The sequence below is a fragment of the Chlorocebus sabaeus genome, chromosome 24 (assembly GCF_047675955.1).
Source record: "Chlorocebus sabaeus isolate Y175 chromosome 24, mChlSab1.0.hap1, whole genome shotgun sequence".
In the NCBI taxonomy this organism is placed as follows: domain Eukaryota; kingdom Metazoa; phylum Chordata; class Mammalia; order Primates; family Cercopithecidae; genus Chlorocebus; species Chlorocebus sabaeus.
In genome coordinates, this window is record NC_132927.1 from 33616065 (window position 1) to 33636879 (window position 20815).

Genomic DNA, 20815 nt, shown 5'->3' on the forward strand with positions numbered 1-20815 from the left:
GTCACTCATCTGAGCTATAAAAGAAACTTAATCTTTTTATTCCAGGTTCCTACTTCCTTTCTTAACCCTCCATATTTCCTCCTATTAAGTCACTAGGCACTTATGATTCTACGTTTTACTGACCTTTCACTGATTATAAAGTAATTTAAGTGATTTTTGAAAGCAAACTTAATTCCAGTTTCAGACTTTTAAATTAAAAGTGGCTCAGTTGGATACTGTCTCTTAAACACAGTAATATAAATATTAGTATCTTGGCTAAAATGAATTATTGACAATTTTAATACATGTTGCACAGTACATATTAATATAGAAAAATACATGTTATCAGCAGCATAATGTTGACCATGTTCTAATCCATTCCACCTGCTCAAATATTAGTGCAAATAATTATATATTTGTAATGCATCACTGCTGTCTAGCAAAATCTACGCCTTCTGAATAAATGACTTTCCTCTGAGGTTGATTGCTATTTGAAATATGATGCGATATATTCCTATTTAAACTGGCTTTGTATGGTGAGGCAGACTGCGACCTTCTAAACCACTTAGAAAATGGGCAAGCGTGTTTAATTACTCATCTTTCCCCCAAAAGTAGATATTTAATCACAAAACAAAGGTTAATGGTACCTATCAAATAATAATGATAAAACACATTGCGTCTAGTACAAAAATAGGAATTTTGTTAAGCTCAGGGGCAGCCTAACTGCTCTAATTTGGCAATTAAAATCTCTGTTCTCTAAATGTCAGGTTTCTGTCCCCTATACATTTGAACAGTTGTTTCTTCCCTAAATTTGTAAAGAGAAATGATTGATCAGTGGTAGAAATAAAAGGTAAGAGTTATAACAGCTTTTAAAACCCTTAACATGCAATTCTGATTACATGGAAATGACTATCTACTGTTAATATACTAAATATTTTGCCTTACATTTTCACTCCAGCATTAGTCATTTACAAACTACCAACGTATTAAATAGTTAACACAATTGGCAAGCCTATGACATTTAATAGTTTTTGAACATAAAAACACTGATTTCTTCATATCTTCCAAGGTAGAGTTGTCATTTACTTCTATGTCACAAAATATAGTACCAAATATTTGGTCTCTTTCTATTGTGAAAATTATCAAGCTGGAAAAGTATATAAAATAATACCAATAAAGATTTGTGATACATATTTCTATGAGGTACAAACTTAACATTAAAGTTTCATGACCACTTATAAAATTTAAAAAAATCCAATTTAGAAAGTATGACCACACATTGAACATATTAAGAAAAACACAACAGTAAATTAGATACTGACCCTGTATGCCAACTCTGTAATATAAATGCTACAATAAGACTCATATTGGAAGAAACGATTAAGCAAAACTAATGAACCTACCAAACTAAAGGATCTATTTAATGTTATGTAAGGAGAATAGCATATAGAACCTAAAAGTGAGTGAGAAAAGATTTAGGTTTCAATCTGCGCATTTTACTAGCTGTAGACCTTGACTGGTCTACTTACCTTTCTATGCATTAGGTTTTTCATCTGTCAAATGGAAATAATAGTACCCAAATCCTAGGGTTGCTCTAGAATCAAATAATATATGCAAAGGACTTATTAGCACAGTGTGTGAGACTTAAATCAATACATGTAACTATAATTATCTTTATTATGCAGTAAAATTTTTTAAATTGCTAACTTTTAACTTTATATAGAATTATTCAGTCTGACAAGATGAACTGATCTTTTCTTCTAAAGTACATAATAATGTATTACAGGATAGGTCAGAGAGAAATAGTACAGAAACTGAATACAGTTAAACTAATTGAATGAAAGCACAAAATGCTTTGTATGTAAAATTCAGTAATATATGGGTAATATGCAGAATATTTTTGCATTAAAAAAAGTTAATCTCCCAGATGTTGGCTTTGTTAGTCATCAATAAATTATCTACCGACTGAACTGCTGTCTCTCAAACACAGTTCAAGCATGCCTTAGCCACTACCTTGAGAACTTGACCACTTTAAGGGGTTTTGTGGCATTTCAAAAATCAACAACTCTTTATCCAGATCCTTGTAAATACTTACCATCATAGGTAAGAAAAACGCATTTTAGGGAAGCAGTGAATTCTCCACTTGGAATCAATCTACTGATTGATAATTAAATTATTTCCCTGTGAACCAGAAGGCTAGTACTTAGAAAGCAAAATACTTAGAAGTGAATGAGGGGGGGAAAAAAATGATCTCAATGTAATATAAATTAACCTAATTTAAATTAGATTTTAATTTAACTTACTTTGACAGTTCTTTTTAAAATAAGGAAGATTCTAAGGACTTGCAACTATGGCAATCCTCAAAATGGGACTAAATATTGTCTTGGAATGGTCAGGTGGTCATCTGTCTAAAGATCCATCCAGCTACTATTTAATAATTCTTCATAAGGACACTTCATCTACTCTGGTTGACTGTCATTTTCAACATCATAATTTATGAAAGGTAGGCTTCCTTTACTGAACTCATATTCTGCATTTCAGGTATTTCTCAATTTTAGAAAAACAATATGCAGTGTGTTAGAGTGTATTTTCAACTTCATTCGATGCATTATGTAAATATTGCATATTAGCTCATGTGGTATTGTGTAATACTGCAAAGATTGCACTTATGTAAATGTTGGTTAAAGTTACCAATTATAAAAGCTCCATTCTCTACCTAAAATTTTACCATGTGCAAATGAAAAACATTTTACTTATTGATCATCTCTACTGAGCCATACACTTTGGGCAAAATTTTGTGATAGCTATAAATATGAAAACACTTAAAAAATCAGAATACAAAGAATGCATATTGCTTCATATGACGCATTTTTTTCCCCCCTTAGAGAAAGACCATCTGTTTAGGATAAATTTCTAGTCTTATTTATATAGTCAGTATTTTTTGCTAAAAAAGAAAGTGAGAAGACCTATGCTGTGAAAAATTTTTAAAATCTTAAATTTTTAAATAAAAAATCATTTATAAAATTCAGGATGGATGGCTCTAAAAGATAAAAAGAGTGAAATAAAAAAAAACAACTGCAGGGAATTTGTTTATTGAGCATTAATGTTAACACTTCTAAATTAAGTATTCACTTATGAATTTTGCCACTGTCCTATCAACGGACATAATAGAAAATATTGCACCGAACTCAAGCATGAAAATAATTAACAAAATAACTAAGCAACAAGTATATGCTTTACATTTTAAAAATTAATCCAAACAAAATAATTTGAAGCACTTCTCTGATTTGGAAGTCTTAAAATGTTATCTCATGTTTTATTTGAGATTTTTTTTCGTTTTTTCTTTTTTACAAATTGACACTGTACAAAGAACTTAAATGGCCAGTAAAACTACTGCCTTAAAATTGTTGGCTTTAAGTAACAGAGGTAAAATTTGAATTCACATCAGAGCTTTCTAAAATGGCAATAGTACAAGCATGTGACTTTCTCTAGTATCCAAAACCTGTTCTGGCTTTTCCTTGGCTAGAAAACAAGACAGCCTTCTAAAGCTGTCACATATGTCCTAAAATTCTTTGAAAAAAGTTGGTATACTTCATTCCCTTGCTTACCTTGGTAACACTGAACTAAACAGAAAATGAAGAAATTTCAGTCAATAGTAACTTAAACAGTACTAAGTTAGCTCTGGACTTAGAAGGTTTGGTAAAGTTGATGACATTCAGATTAAGGTTCTCAGAAGAAAAGCAGTTTTCCAAAAACAGGCTTAAAAGCCTGTATTAAAGAAAAAATGCCAAGAGTGAGTAACACTTAAGTTTATCTGTTCCTAGAAGACTATGAACAACACGATGGGAGCTGAAACATTACATATAATTTAGAATGCATTCTCCCAGAGCAAGTTTACAAGGTTTATAGAATAGCAATCGCCTTTCTAAATTTTCACTTGATGTTCAAAATTTTATAAGTGATTTAATACGTATTCAAATTAAGTCAATTCCATTAACTATATCCAAGTAGGAATAACTTCAGAAATGCTTTGAAAAAGGACAATGACAGACCTATAGACATGAAAAGCAACCAGTCTTTGCAAAGCTCATCTCCAAATCTATCAATTCTCAATTCCTCTTAAAATAAAAGACTAACCACATATTCAGCCATTCCATCTTATTCAAGTTTAGCATTACGACAGAAAATCTTAAAGGGCTGCATTGTTGCTAAACACTGTCAATATTTCTTATATGCACCATTTAGACTATACCTCACTTTTTTTACTTCCCTTATAATATTAAAATAATGAATAAATATGGTCCTTTAGTTAAGATCCTCCACCTTAAGTGAAATATAAAATAAGGTAGTTTTATCAATTTCTTACTAGAATTGGCTTAAAATCTATTTACCAAATAAGAAATAGTAAACTTTTAAGTTTTACCCAGAAAGCAGAAGTATTCTGATCCATTCCTAATGTCTACATAAAATATTTCATCATTTTAGTTCAGTTTATGACATTTTTTGGGCTAGTACTAATGTTGTCCCTCAGAAAAAAATCCAATCAACCAACTACAGAAAGTAAACTTAATTGTTAACCTTTTGAAAGAGGCAAAAAAATTATTTATGAAAACCTAAAATAACCTGATTAACAATTGATGCTGAAAAGGTCATTAAAAACTGAGGAATAATAAATGTAGTTTTCCTGTATTTTGCCTATTATTAATGGAAAACAGAATGGCAAAATTTCTAAATGGAATACGTTAAAAGTACAAGAACCGAAAACACTGGTAACATTTCCTTTGCCTTCTGACAGCAACATTTTCTAGGATGAAAACAGTGACATGTAGTTTTAAAGAATCTGAAATTTCTACATTCAAGAATGGAATTAAAATTCAACATAAGGGGCAAAAAGCAAAATATAGTTAGTGGTATCCAAACTTTAAATAAAACCTCAAAGGTAAGTATGGCTGCTGTTTTGTTCCAGTCACTGTTTCACAAAATGTTGGCTGTGTCATAAGGTATCTCCTGTGCTTTCTATCAACCGAGGTCTGCTGAAGTACAAGAAATTCCTCTGCAAAGGAATTGACATTGAATTCCTTTGTAAATTCAATCTCAGCTGAAGTGTCGAGCAAGGCGGGCAGATCTATAATCAGCACGAAGTTGTACGAAGGAGTGAAGTATATTCTTGTCCAGATTAGCAAGTTGTTCTCCTGAGCAGACTTGCTTTAAATTATCTGGGGCAACTACCAGAAGATTGCAAAGAGCATGCAGAGTATCAAAAAGATGTAATACCATTGGAATCTGAATTGAGAGAAGAAAAAAAGTAACATTGAAACAAAACAGTTTCCAGTTTTACAATTAGCTTGTAACTTCTTACATACTGTCAGGTGGGACTTACTAGTGTGCGTGGAGTTCAACATATTAGAATTTTTTAAAGATCACAAAGCATTAAAACTTAAAGATTTCGTAGTTAAATAAACTTACTATAATATTTCAAAAAGATTCATATGTCAATTCTCTTCAATATATCATATATACTTCAGTGGACTAAAACTAGTTATTAATATATAGCATTTTTCATAATTTAAATGTTACAGAAAAATTCAGAGGGACATAAATGAAGACAACGTTATTTTCCTAATGTGTGACATATACAGCATTAGTCATGGATGTCAGTAAGTCAAAGACTGTGGAACTGAAAATACACTGTGAAGCAAAAATGTGTTTAATATTAAATATGTGGGCCAGGCGTGGTGGCTCATTCCTGTAAACCCAGCACTTCGGGAGGCTGAGGCAGCGGATCACTTGAGCCCAGGAGAGACCAGCCTGGGCAACATTGTGAAACCCTGTCTCTGGAAAATAAAATAAAATTTAAAATTTAAAATTAAAAGAAAATGACTGCAACAACATTGTTTCAGGTAGAATGTGTTAATCTATCTCATACAATATCAACAAAAGTTATAAACCTTTCACTAATTATAAGTAAATAGTGATTTTTAATGATCTGACTTATGTTCCTGGGCCTAGTTGCAAGTTTGATGTTTTTGTGTATACATACCTTGAAGTCTTTGGCACACTTCCTATATTCAGCTACATCACAAATTGCCAACATGCCACCCATACAACTGTAGGAATATTGTTGAAGATGCTCATAGATAAGTCGATGAAAACGTACTCCAAGTTCCATCAAAACTGTATCCACATTCTTCCCATCCATGGAATTTTTAATCTTCTCCACTTGTTTTCTTACGTAAGCACAGACTTTTACACAGGCCTATAAAAGTTTTTCTACACTCATTACACAGAAATGTATACCAGCTTAGCTAAAGAGGAAATACATAGTTTCTCATTAATCTGTAAGTATAAAAGAAAAAAATCTAGGGCACAGTAGGATACACCAATGAAAATGTTAGCAAAGTATTAACAAATTGAATCATTTTACTCACATTAGTATATTGAATCAAAACATTGTTTTCATCTTCTGGCTTAAAATCTGTTTTCTTTTGTTCTGCAGCCAAAATATGCTTCATCTGTCCAATCATACAATTTAATGTCCTAGAGAATTGAGAACACAACATTCTTTAACCCATCTAACTTATTCTATGTTTATATTTAATTATATTATTTATGCTAAATTAAATCAGTTATTTAATATCCTATCACCATAAAACTCTTTCACTATTGGTAAACTTTAGATATTAGAAAAAGTCAGCTCTAGGTAGTAATATGAAAGAGCTCTTGGTTTTATTATCTTTCTGCTCAAAACAGAGGGCAAAAATTCTTTGTGCAATACTTCAAGATTCAAAGATCTCAGAAGCCTGTCACTAGTTTAATTCCTTAACAACTAAGGATCTTCAAAGGCAAAAACCATATACAAGTTAACTATCCCTTTCTCAAAATTCTTGGGACCAGAAGTGTTTTGGATTTTGAAATTTTTCAGATTTTGGAATATTTGTATATACATAATAAGATACCTTGGGGATGGGATCCATTCTAAACACAAAATTCATCTATGTTTCATATATATCTTATACATGCAGACTGAGAGTAATTTTATAAAATATTTTAATAGTTTTATATATGAAACATTTATGTTCATTGAGCCATCAGAAAGCAAAGATGTCACTATCTCAGACACCCATGTGGACAATCCATGGCTGTCTGGCATCACCACCATTCCTGACTCTGAATTTATATGCTACCAGTAAGCAATCATTTTCTTATACTTATTCACACATTAGTACTTAACAGTAAAAAAGATGACATGCCATTCATACAGAGAAAAAATAACGTTTAAGGTAACCAAACAGCACAGTAACATCACCACAATACCTGTATTGCCTATTAAACAACAACAAACAAGGTAGCAGGTTTTCAGTCTCCACCTACGATGCTGTGCTTTCCTGAAAAGGTTACTCTATCCTACATTTTATTTTTTTAGGTGACAAGAAACATCAGAAGCAGCTGGGAGACCAGAAAGCAGGACCTCTTTGGATGAGGAGATATTCTGCTGGATGGCTTCTTAAAAGTTTCCTCTGGAGTTATCTGCCTCATTAATAATGGTTTTTGTCTTAGAAGTCTCTATTTGATTTTGTAAAATGATATGACTTCTTGTTCTGTTATGAATGTACACTGCTGTACTTTTTTTATAAGCGCATTGCACATTTTCACCATGTAATCTACAGGCATTTTTTCTGCAGTGTTAGCAACATTCCTTTGTCACTATTATCACAATCACCTTGATTTAGAAGCATTTTGGCTATTTCACTACCAGTCCATGAATGAGCAACTGGAGTCTCACTGATGTTAAAAATTATTTGATATTCACTTCATCCAACTTACCGATAGACTCTAAATGTATTATTTTTTGTATATGTAAGAAGTCAGACATCACTTTTTTCTCACTTGAAATATGGAAATCTTCAAAGTCACTACCTTGTTCATCCTCTTCACTGAACATAGCTGAAGGCCAGAGGTTGTGCCAGGCATGCATCACTGTCTTTAGTTACTGTGTTCCAAGCACTGGCAACAGCATATACAGCATCTTTCATGCTCAACTCATTTTGAAAACCTTCCATACTCCTACCTCTGTTCATCGTTGCTAGTATGCTGTTCAAGAAAGTGTTCTGAGAGGCCGAGGTGGGAGGATAGCTTGAGGGCGGGAGTTCGAGACAAGACTGGCCAACATGGTGAAACCCTGTCTCTACTAAAAATACAAAAATTAGCCAGGCGTGGTGGTGGATGCCTGTAGCACCAGCTACTCAGGAGGCTGAGGCAGAAGAATTGCTTGACCCGGAAAGATGAAGTTGCAGTGACCTGAGATGGTGTCGCTGCACTCCAGCCTGGGCAAGACTCTGTCTCAAAAAAAAAAAAAAAAAGTGTTCTGAGACAGGGTCTCACTCCATCACCCAGGATAAATGCAGTGTGATGATTGCTCACTGCAGCCTGGACATACTAGGCTCAAGTGATCCACCCAACTCAGTCTCCTGAGTAGCTGGAACTACAGGCACATGCCAGAACACCTGTCTAATTCTTAAATTTTTGGGGGGTAGAGACAGGGTCTTACTATGTTGCCTTAGACTGGTCTCAAACTCCTGGGCTCAAGTGATCCTCCTGCCTCAGCCTTCCAAAGTGTTGGAATTATAGGCTTGAGCCACCATGCCCACTCAAGAAAGTGTTTCTATATTTACTCTTCATTGATCTAAAGATACCTTGGTCAGAAGACTGAATAAAGTCACATTTGGGAAAAAGTATGACACGAACAGTTGTCAAGGAATAACAAAATCTTGTAGTTGTTATCCAGTCCAGCTTTTCTGCAGTATGTGCAAGCCACTAGTAAAAAACGTTTGTAAAACCAATCAGAAAAGATACCCTTGGTTATCCATGTCTTTCTGTTAGCATAACAGTGGACCCAACAAGAAATTCATTCCCTGGAAACAATGAAGATGCAAGCTTTAGCCTATTACAGCAAGCTTACACTTCTACATGCCTGCTGCATTAGCACACCCCAGCACAATTACTCTGCCCTTGGCATCCTCAATTTCTGTAAAAGCCATCTTATCAGCTGTATTGTCAGTGTTTTCCTGGGGCAGTAATGCCAAAATAGTAGTGTTTCATCAACATTACAGACTTATTCTCACACCAGATTTTCATCAGCAATAACCCTGGCAAACTCATTAAGGAATTTCTCTGATGCTTCACGACCAGCAGATGCTTTATCACAACCAACCTTTAAAAACATAATGCCGTGTCTGTTCTTAACTTCTGGCAAACAGCCTATTGAATAGCCATGATTCCCTTCAATTTTCAATTCATTGTGATAGATCTTTGTTTGTTTCATGATCACCATACCATTAAGTGGCAATGTATTCATTGCAATGCTGACAGATCCACTCTTTCAATACATAATCAAGATCTTCACTTTTAGCTTTATGTAGTGTTTTTATATTTTTCATTAACTTCCATTCATCACTTTCAGCACAGAGTTTCTCCTTCTGTTTCTTCAGGTAATATATGGTGGTCATTCCAATACCATACTCTTCTGTAATACATTTCACACTTACACCACCATCCCGTTTGTCCAACAGCTTTGATAAACGTAAGTGCTGCTAGGTATGGTGACTCACACCTGTAATCCCAGCACTTTGTGAGGCTGAAGTGGGAGGATCACTTGAGCCCAGGAGTTCAAAAATAGCCTGGACAACATAATGAGACTCTATCTCTACATTAAAAAAAAAAAAAAAAAAGGCTGGGTATGGTGGTGTGCATCTGTGATCTGAGCTACTCAAGAAGCTGAGGTGGGAGGACTGTGTGAACCCAGGAGTTCAAAGTTGCAGTGAGCTATGATTACACCACTGCACACCAGCCTGGGTGACAGAGTAAGACCATGGTCTCTAAACAAATTATTTTTATTTTTATTTATTTATTCATTCATTCATTCATTCATTCATTCATGTTTTGAGACGGAGTTCTGCTCTTGTTGCCCAGTCTGGAGTGCAGTGGCATGATCTTGGCTCATTGCAACCTCTGACTGCTGGGTTCAAGCAATTCTCCTGCCTCAGCCTCTCGAGTAGCTGGGATTACAGGTGCCTGCCACCATGCCTGAACAAATTTTGTATTTTTAGTAGAGATAGGGTTTCACCATGTTGGCCAGGCTGGTCTCGAACTCCTGACCTCAGGTGATCCACCCGCCTCAGCCTCCCAACGTGCTAGGATTACAGGAGTGAGCCACTGCACCTGGCCACAAAAAAAATTTTTTTAAAAAGATAAACAGGCTGAGTGCAGTAGTTCATGCCTGTAATCCCAGCACTTTGGGAGGCTGAGGCAGGTGGGTCACTTAAGGCCAGGAGTTCGAGACCAGCCTGGCCAACATGGCAAAACCCTGTCTCCACTAAAAATACAAAAAATTAGCTGGGCACGGTGGCGTGCACCTGTAGTCCCAGCTACTCAGGAGGCTGGGCAGGAGAATTGCTTGAACCCAGGAGTCAGGGGTTGAACAGAGCCAAGATCACACCACTGCACTCCAGCCTGGGCGACACAGAGGGACTCCACCTCAAAAAACAAAAACAAACAAAAGGATAAACTTCCTCTTTTTCTTATCACTGTTAACCACAGGGGTATCTGTAGGCCTTTTTTGAGATTTCACATCTTTATACCACAGAGCACAGAATAAGGAGAAAAAAAAAGCACACACACAGTGAGTAATACACACAGGTCTTGGCTGCATGTGGGGCATTGTGAGCAACCTACCACTGGCATGTCCAGCCTACACACATGCCATTTTATTATTCTTTGTAGGCATGCTTATTGTGGGGGGAGTGGAATTCGGACATGCACAGAAAATATCTATCACAGTTGAAGAGGGTTGGGAGGGTCTTTTTTCCCTTGGGGGTACTCAAATAAACCATGTGCTGTGCATCTGTATTTTGACTACGCCCTGTCACGTGAGATCAGGTGTAAAATTTTCCACTTGTAGGGTAATGTCAGCACTCAAAAAGTTTCAAGTTTCAAATTTTGAAGCATTTTTACTTTGAATTTTTGGATTAGAGATGCTGAATGTGTACAGAATGCTTCCAGTGGAGATAGGGGACTTATGAAGAATTGACAAGGTTGGGAAAAACAGGTAGGAGCAACGCTGAGTCGCACTGTGTAAAGACAATCAGAAGGATGGATGAGAGGTACTAAAGACTCAACTGAGAAATGAAAGCATGGATTTGCAGTGGTACCAATAACATACATGTTATGTGATATTCTCCAACAGCGAGGAGCCAACCAGTTATGGGAATAAAAGAGACTGCACCTATCAGAGGTTAGGGTCTGTAAGACAGTTGTGTTTGAAGGAAATACACTTTAGGGTATTTCAAGAAAGTAATTCAAAAGATGGACCAAGTGATATAAGCACAATAACTAAAGAAATAAAGCTAGGAAAAGGATAATAGATTGGCAGAAGATGAAGAGATTAAGAGACAGAGGTCCTGCTGAAGTCAGAAAAATCTCAGGACCAGATGGCCTTACTAGTGAATTCTACCCAATATTAAAAGAAGAATTGGCTGGGTGCGGTGGCTCACGCCTGTAAGTCTAGCACTTTGGGAGGCTGAGGCGGGTGGATTGCCTGAGGTCAGGAGTTTAAGGCCAGTCTGGCCAACACGGTAAAACCCCGTCTCTATTAAAAATACAAAAAATTAGCTGGGTATAGTGGTGTGCGCCTGTAATTCCAGCTGTTCAGGAGGGTGAGGCAAGGGCAATTGCTTGAACCAGGGAGGTGGAGGTTGCAGTGAGCCAGGATTGCGCCACTGGTCTCCAGCCTGGAAAGATGGAGACATCGTCTCAAAAAAAAAGAAGAAGAAGAAGAAGAATTAACACCAATCGTTCTCAAACTTTTTCAAACAATGGAAGGACTTGTAACACTTTCAAACTCATTTTACAAAGACAGCATTACAGTGATACCAAAGCCAGAGAAGGACAATACAGGTAAGAAAATTACGGGCCAATATCCCTGATGAATAAAGATGTAAAAAAAAAAAAAAAAAAAACCACTAGCAAACTGAATTCAACAGCATACTAAAAGGATCATACCCCATAATCAAACAGAATTTATCCCTGAGATTCAAGGATGGTTCAACATATGCAGTTCTATAAATGTGACAGACCACATTAACAGAATGAAGGATAAAAATCATATGATTGTCTGACAATGTGAAAAAAAACCACTTCTGGTAAAATTCAACACTCTTTCATGACAAAGACTTGCAAACAAATTAGATATAGAAGGAATATACCTAAAGATAATAAAGATCATATATGACAAGCCCACAACTAATATCAAACTCCATAGTGAAAAGCTCAAAGCTTTTCCTCTAACATCAGGAACAAGAAGGATGTCCACTCTCACCACTTCTTTTCAACACAGTGGTGGATATCCTAGCCAGAGCACTTAGGCAAGAAAAAGAAATAAAAGACATCTAAATTGGAAAGAAAGAAGTAAAACTGTCTCTTTGCAGATGATATGATCTTAGAGAAAACTCTAAATTTTAGACTCCATCAAAAAATAGAATAAAAGAATTCAGTAAAGTTGCAAGATAATCATCACACAAAAATCAGTTGTTTTTAAACATTATCAGCAAACTATCCAAAAAAGAAAGAAAAAAAAAATCCCATTTACAATAGCATGAAAAAGAATAAAATATTTAGGAATTAACCAAGGAAGTAAAAGACTTATACACTGAAAAAACTTCAGAACATTGCCAAAAGAAACAAGTAAATGGAAACATATCTCGTGTTTAAGGCCTGAAATAATATTGTTAACACGTCCATACTACCACTACCCAAAGCAATTTAGAGTCAATGCATTCCCAATCAAAATTCCAATGGCATTTTTCACAGAAATAGAAAAAAAAAAAAAAACACTAAAATTCTTATGGGACCAGAAAAAATCCTGAATAGCCAAAACAATTTTGAGAAAGAACAAAACTGGAAGCATTATACTTCTTGGTTAGAAAATATATTATACAGCTACAGTAATTAATGCAGTATGGTACTGTCATAAAAACAGATATACAGCCCAATGGAACAGGATACAGAGCCCAGAAATAAATCCATCCATTTATGGTCAACTGCTCTTTAACAAGGGTGCCAAGAACACACAATAGGGAAAGGATAGTTTCCTCAATAAATGGTGCTGGAAAACTGGATATCTACACACAGGAAAATGAAATGACACCTTTATCTTAGACTCTACACCAAAAAAAAAATCAACTCAAAATGAATTACATTTAATATAAGACCCACAACTATAAAACTAGTAGAAGAAAACATAAGAAAAAAGTTTCTTGACGTTGGTGATGGCAATGACCTTTTGGATATGGCCTCAAAAGCAGAGGCAACAGAAACAAAGACAAATGAGATTGCATCAAACTAAAGAGTTTCTGCACAGCAAAGGAAACAATTAACAGCCTATGAAATAGAAGGAAATATTTGTAAACCGTACATCTCAGAGGGGTTTAACACTCCAAATATAGGAACTCAAACAACTCAATAGCAAAATAATAAATGATCCAATGATTAAAGGCAAAGAACCTGAATAAAAATTTTTGAAAGAAGACATACAGATGGCTAACAGGTATATGAAAAGGTGCTCAACATCACTAGTCATCAGGAAAATGCAATCAATTATCACTTTACACCTGTTAGGATGGCTCTTTTCAAAAGGCAATAGATAACAAGCATTATCAAGAGTGTAGATAAAAGAGAACATTTGTACACTGTTGATGGGGATGTAAATTGGTACAGCCATTATAGAAAAGTACGGAAATTCCTCAAAAACTTAAAAACAGAGCTACTATATGATCCAACAACCCCACTTCTGATTATCCAGGCATACCTTGTTTTATTCTGCTTCATTTGATTGTGTTTCACAGATACTGTGGTTTGTTTTGTTTGTTTTTTTACAAGTTGCAGGCTGGTGGCAACGCAAGTCTATCTGCCATTTTTCCAACAGCATGGGCTCACTTTGTGTTTCTGTGTCACATTTTGGTAATTCTTACAATATTTAAAACATTTTCATTACTGCTAAATCTGTTATGGTGATCTGTGATCAGTGATCTTTGATGTTACTATTTTAATTGTTTTGAGGTACCACAAACCATACCCATATAAGACAGTGAACCTAATTGACAAATATAGTGTGTGTTCTGATTACTTCAATTAATGGCTATTTCTCTGTCTCTCTGCCTCTCCTTGGGCCTCCCTATTCCTTGAAACACAGTAACACTGAAATTAGGACAATTAATAATCCTACAATGGCCTCTAAGTGTTCAACTGAAAAACGTCACATACTTCTCACTTTAAATCAAAAGCTAGAAATGATTAAGCTTAGTGAGGAAGGTATGTTAAATGCCAAGATAGGCCAAAGTAAAAAACTTCAGGATCCAATAAAAACAACATTAATAAGGATGAAGGCAATATGTAAAAATGTTTTTTTTTTTATCAAATAATGTAGCAATATGGTGGAATTAAGATAAATATTTTTCTTTTCTACAAAGTATTTGCATGCTGCTATAATATGGTGTTTTTATAATTTTAAAAAATGCAAGAGACAAAACCAACAACTTGCCTGTCAATGCCAGTATCCAATTTCATCTCCATTTGTTCAATTATTTCTTTTTTCTTCTGAAGGCATTCAGATAACTTAGGAGAAGAGCTATTGTATATTTAAAATGGAAAAAGAGTCATATTAATAATCTGAGATTTTCTAAAAGTTTTTCTTACACTGATGTGTATTACATTGTATCCATTTATAAATACATCCATATACATGCATTAATATTGTTAACAAATTCAAGAAGCATGTAAGAAGCAAAGTAATTATTTAGCATTCACTATGCCCAATTCATTATAATAGACTAAGGAAGAGGACCACTTAAATTTGTTATTTTGATCTCTGAGGAGACATCTCTCAAGAATATAAATGTGACTTTAAAATTGTGGAATTATTTGGTTTTCTTTATAAACAAATATCTAGTGTAATACCAACAAAAGTTATAGACTAGCATCACCAGCGTTTTAAGAATACAGTAAATCATACTATAAAATTTGGAGGGTAACAGCCAATCCAGTTGTATTTTTAAAAACCTGACAATCATATTTGCCTTCTGAATGCTATCAGAATGTCAAAACATTCAAAATATTAAGAAATAGGCAACCCTAATAATTGTGTGAATTCTCTGCTATGTGGTATAACAGATCTTGAAAAGTAAATTTCCTTTCAAAGTATGATTCAGGGATTATAAGTGACTGTTATCTTTGAGACTGTTTCTGGACTATTCTTGGCATATCAGTGTTTATAACAAAAAGTCAAAAAATTTTATATGAATATTTTTCCTCTTACATAATAGTGCTAAAGAGAATTTTGTAAAGCATGTTCACATATACACCATCTTATTTGATTCTCAAATGTTTTATAAGTTCACATAAATTGATATGAAGATATAAACCAAACTTTACTTAATGACTCATTAAAATCTGTCCTATTAATCTTATAAAATTTTTTGTATGTCTTTATAACAAGTGGGTACATGGACTTTGTCTGTGAGATCTTTTAAAAGATGTCAAATTTGCTGAGTTTCACTAAGCTGGAAGTCCTCTTTCACACGAGATTTCAGTTTTAGGTTTGTGACAGATTAAATCTTTTGAAATACACCAAAATTAATAATATAGTGGAAAGAGAAAACAGAAATGCAAGAAGAAACAATATTTAATGTTTTTTTCCTAGGAATTTTTATATTTTTATTTCATTCCACTTGTCCAGTCTGACATTTTTGTGAACATGTACTTTTTAAATTTAATGAAAATGTACGTAGAATATTATGTAGAATGCTATAACAGTCACTGAAATATCAATGAAAATCAGATAATTTGACTAACCTTATTAGTGGCATAAGGTGATCATTAAACTGTTTGTCAAAAAGATGAAAAATAGTATTGGCCTGTTGCACAACATCCAAAAAATAAAGATTTGCATTCCTAGAATCTGAAGAGGGAATTCCTAAAACCAGAAAGCATACATATGTTAGAATCATCCTTGAAGAAATTCATCTTGGCAACAGAAAAAAAGAATGTGGTTTTTAAATCTATAACATAAATGAAACCACTGTTTTAATACATCGGTAATGACTTCTGTGGACAGAAGAGGAAAATCAAGCTAAGCTTATACTAGTAAAACTCATCCAAAGTTATTTTTATGCCCAATGTTCACCATCTGCTTTGCCTTCATGATTCACGTGAGCCATGAATACATCTCCACATATTTCTTATAACCAGGCCTCTTTATCTCTGATAATAGTTCGAGTAATTCTCTCATTGGTCTTTCTCATTCAAGTCTCTTTATCTTTTATCCTAGATATTGCTGCCATAGTAATATGCCTAAACTGACACATTTCACTTACTGTGCTCTACACTATTTTCTCAAAAATACTCAAAATGTTCTATCTACAGATTACATACCTGATTTTATTCTGGAATTTATTCAGAATAAAATAAAAAGGGAATCAAGTCACTCCATATTCTGACCTCAAAATGTCAGCTGACCTCTGGATTTCCATTTCCTCCTTTTCGTAAAGAATAACAGATGAACTCTAAGGTCCTAGATGTTTATGTTTCTAGCTAAAAGTAAAAGACTTAAGAGACTAAAGAAAATATGCATAGCTAATGAGAAAATACAGGCTTGATACTTAGAGTTCTTTACAGGACAATGATTTTTTTGTCTTAATAATGGAAAATAAAGGTGTTCCCCTCCCCCACCCAAGTAAAAGACAAGATTACCAACTGGTAAGAAAATTGAAGGCTCCAATAACAAATGAACTTTACAAGAGAAAAAAAATCAATACATATGTATAAAATATGAATCATTGTTATTAATGAAAGACATAAAAATTAAGGTAATACTGACGTACTTTTTTTCTTTATAGGCATCAGAACTCAGCTATGATGTATGTTTTTAACCATGAAATTAAAATTTTTAAAGAATATTCAATAATTACAGAAAAACTGGCACACACAAACAGTCCAGCAGTGGCGTAAGTTAGTAGGAAAAGAAACCTTTAGGAAAACAGTTTAAATCAAAACAAAAAATTATTGAGAGGCTGAGGAGGGAGAATCGCTTGGAGTCAAGAGTTCAAGAACAGCCTAGGCCCCCATCTCTACAAAACAGCAAGACCCCATCTCTACAAAAAAAGAAAAAATTAGCTGGGTGCAGTGGCACGCACCTATAGTTACAGCTATTCAGGAGGCTGAGGCAGGAGTATTGCTTGAGCCCAGGAGTTCAAAGTTGCCATGAGCCATGACTGTGCCACTGCATGCTAGCCTGGGTGACAGAGCGAGACTCTATCTCAAAAATAAAAATAAGGGCATATCAAAATTATTATATATACACACTTTTAAAAAATTTTTAATCCCTTACTCAGTTTTATTTTTCTTCATTGCACTTTCTAATCATTTGTCTATCTTCTCCATAAGCATGTAAACTCCACAGGTGCAGGAGTAGGCATTTAATAAGCATGTGTTAAATGAATGAATTCTGGTGAGTGGAGGCAGGCATTAACAGATAAAAATTTCATTGTGATAAGTGCTATAAAAAAAGTTAATGCAATGATAAGATAATGAGGATAACTGGGCTGGGAGAAGAGGGCTACTTTAGCTACGGTGATCTGCAATGGTCTCTCTGAGAAGATAACATCTTAGCTGGGATCAGATGATTGAAAAGCCAGCCACGAGAAAAGCTGAAGCAAAAGGATTTTGGGGATAGGGAAATACCAAGTGCAAAGAGACTAAGCAAGGAAAAACAATGAGGGTCAGAGTGACTGTTCAGTGACAAGAAACGCAACGAGAGATGATGAATACATACCAGGCCAGATAAAAAGTCATGCTTCTCTAGAGTTTGCTGTTGTTTTCCCCTTAAGAATAATAGGAAACCACTACAGAGTTTTAAATAAGCAAATAATTAAACTGGCTGTTACATGAAGTCAGTAATGTGGAGAGGCAAGAATGTACACAGGGAGACCAGTTACAAGTTGTCAGAGAAAATGGTGTTTAAATTAGGGTGGCATCAGTGAAGATGGAGAAAAGTACATGAATCTGGCTTATGCCTGGAAGTATATTAACAGGATTTGCTGATGGATTGGCTATCAGAATTGATTTCTGAAAAGGAGGAATTAAGGAACTCCTGGGTTTTGTTGGGGCTTGAGCAAGTGGTAAATGATTAGTAATGCCTTTCAAAAAACTGACATACACTAATCATGCATATTGGTAATGCCTTTTAATGACATGGGAAGAATGGGAAAGGAACAGGTTTAGAAGGAAGATAAAGAGTTTCATTTTGGATATGTTAAGTTTGAGATGACCATTAAACAGATGAAGTAGACAACTGAATTAATGAGACTGGACTCAGGTCATTATTATACTAACTACTAAGACCAAAAGACCAAAAGCAAAATAAGAATTTTAATTTGAATCTATTTTTTTCCAGACTTAGTTTTTAATACTTCTCTTTCTAAATCTAGATTACTCAATTCCCCAATCAGAACTGTTTTTGCCTTCATTTTTGTTCCTTGACATTTTCTAAGTTACAGCATTGTAAGACATTGTGTCATACATTGTAGTGACTTAGGTAGCTTATTATTCTATTATGCCGTATGTAAACAATATGAGAGAACCATTCTGTATAGCTTTTAGCACCTGGCAAATCTTTGCATTATAAAAGCTCCAACTTCATTGCATTGAACTGAATTTGACATACAGAGATGATTACATGCAAAACAACATTATGCATATAGTTTAACCAAGCAGGATCAAAGGAATTTAACACAAGTGTAACACAAATATACTTACCAGCAAGTCCTGTTTCCAAAGCATAATCAATATGCTCAATACATAAAAATTCCACAAGAATGGTAAAAATTCTGAAGGCATTCCTTGGTAAGTCAGAAGGATCAGAGAGCTTAAAAACAAAAACCAAACAATTATCATTCCTCAAGTCTACCTTTTGAAAATGCCAATTTTTTAAGCAATTTTTTATAAGATGTAGTCAGTGTTTCAGGTATCAAAATAACTCACAGCTCCCCCCATACTGCGCACGCATGCACAAACACACATACACACAATTATAACGCTCCATATTTGCCTATAACTCTCCTGACTTAGAGCAATGTTTTTCAAACTTGGACTGCAATCCATTAGTGAAATCCAAGTACACCTTCATAAAATGTATACCTCCCCCATTTAAATATGTATACACAGGGCTAACATGTAAAACGCATTTCTTACTATGGGTCAGAGGTTTGAGAGCCACTGATTGAGCAAAGAACAGTCTAGTAAAACTTAGAACAAAAAGAATTATTTGTTTCACTGGGGAGTGGATATGGAGAAATTAATAATAGATGCACCATAAAATATGACTGGCTCAAATAATGGTTTTATCATTTCCTGACTAAGTGAACCTTTGAGATGTTATTTAACCCCACCACCCCTCGATTTCTTCATTTGTAAGATGGAAATAATATTAACAGTACTTACATTCTAGCCTTGAGGTGAGAATAAAATACGAAAATAAGCGTAAAGTGTTTTTAGCACAGTATTTGCACATAGTGAGCTTACAATATTCATTTTGGTGCTGCTGTTGCTGTTAAACTAGCTATTTAGTAAAATAATTATTAGTTATGCTGGGAAAATAAAATCCTTTTTTAACAGAAAATTACTCTTGACTTCTTATAATTGCTTTCCATATTATTTATACATTGATTTCTGCTTCTGTCAAACCTATTTGTAGTCTTCATTCACGTATTCTCTTGGGGTTAATACTTATTACCTGATGTATTAAATTAGAAGTTGATAGGAATTCTATAACCCCCTTTGAATTCCCACTGATTATAATTTGGTATTACTCAGCTTCCTTCCTGGTCTTATTAATAACTACCCCCATCTTTACCCCTCCTTCATCAGTCTCTCTACTCCAATATTCACCCTCCTCCTCTAATCACTGATGTTCAAAAAATGCTCTTACCTTCTTCACAAGCCATTCTTACACTCCTCCTATTTACATCCAAACATCCATGAATAATAGAAGAGGCAGATGGAAAATTGGTAAAGATATAGAAGACTTGAACAACATAATCAACTAAGCCTAACTGACATTTATACAATACTCCATCCAACAACATCAGGATATATATATTTTTACAAGTGCATACAAAAAAGATGGACCATATTCTGGGCTAAAAGAAAACCACAAGTCTTAATAAATTTAAAATGGGTTCACAACATACAAAGTACATCCTCTGACCACAATGGAATCAAATTTAAAATCAGTAACGGAAAGATATCTAACAAATTCCTAAATATTTGGAAACTAAATAACATATTTCTAAATCACGTTTGGGCCAAAACAAATCAAAAGCAAAATTAAAAGGATTTGAACTGAATGGAAATAAAGCACAACATACAAAAATTCTGGGGATGCAGCTAAAGTAGTATTTACAGGGAAACTTGTAAGACAAAACACCTGCATCAGATTAGGACAGAAGGAAGTTCTCAAATCAATGACCTCAGCTTCTACCTTAGAAAACTAAAAAAACAGGCGGGTTGTGGTGGGGGGTATAAAACCCAAGTAAGCAGAATAACAGAAGTAATAAAGAGTAGAAATTGATGAATATAAAACAGAAAAACAACATGGAACAATTAACAAAACCAAAAGCTGGTTCTTTGGGGGGAAATAAATCAGTAAAATGAATAAACCTCTAGCCTGACTGATCAGAAAAAAAAAAAAAATGACATAAATTACTAATATTAGGAAAGTGGTCACATC

At 34.5% G+C, this 20815-nt stretch overlaps 1 protein-coding gene across 2 annotated transcripts in view; it reads right to left on the reverse strand.

Moving 5' to 3' along the window:
* Window positions 1–3041: 3041 nt before the first annotated feature.
* EXOC5 (exocyst complex component 5) overlaps window positions 3042–20815 on the reverse strand; it is a 62030-nt gene continuing 44256 nt past the window's right edge. For both annotated transcript variants that reach the window (XM_007986793.3, XM_007986794.3), the window contains 6 exons: window positions 18844–18952; window positions 15883–16003; window positions 14573–14659; window positions 6408–6516; window positions 6020–6235; window positions 3042–5262 (listed from right to left, as the gene is read on the reverse strand). In XM_007986793.3, the coding sequence (XP_007984984.1) occupies window positions 5074–5262; window positions 6020–6235; window positions 6408–6516; window positions 14573–14659; window positions 15883–16003; window positions 18844–18952 (831 nt within the window). In that variant the 3' untranslated portion in view covers window positions 3042–5073. The remainder of the gene's footprint in view (window positions 5263–6019; window positions 6236–6407; window positions 6517–14572; window positions 14660–15882; window positions 16004–18843; window positions 18953–20815) is intronic.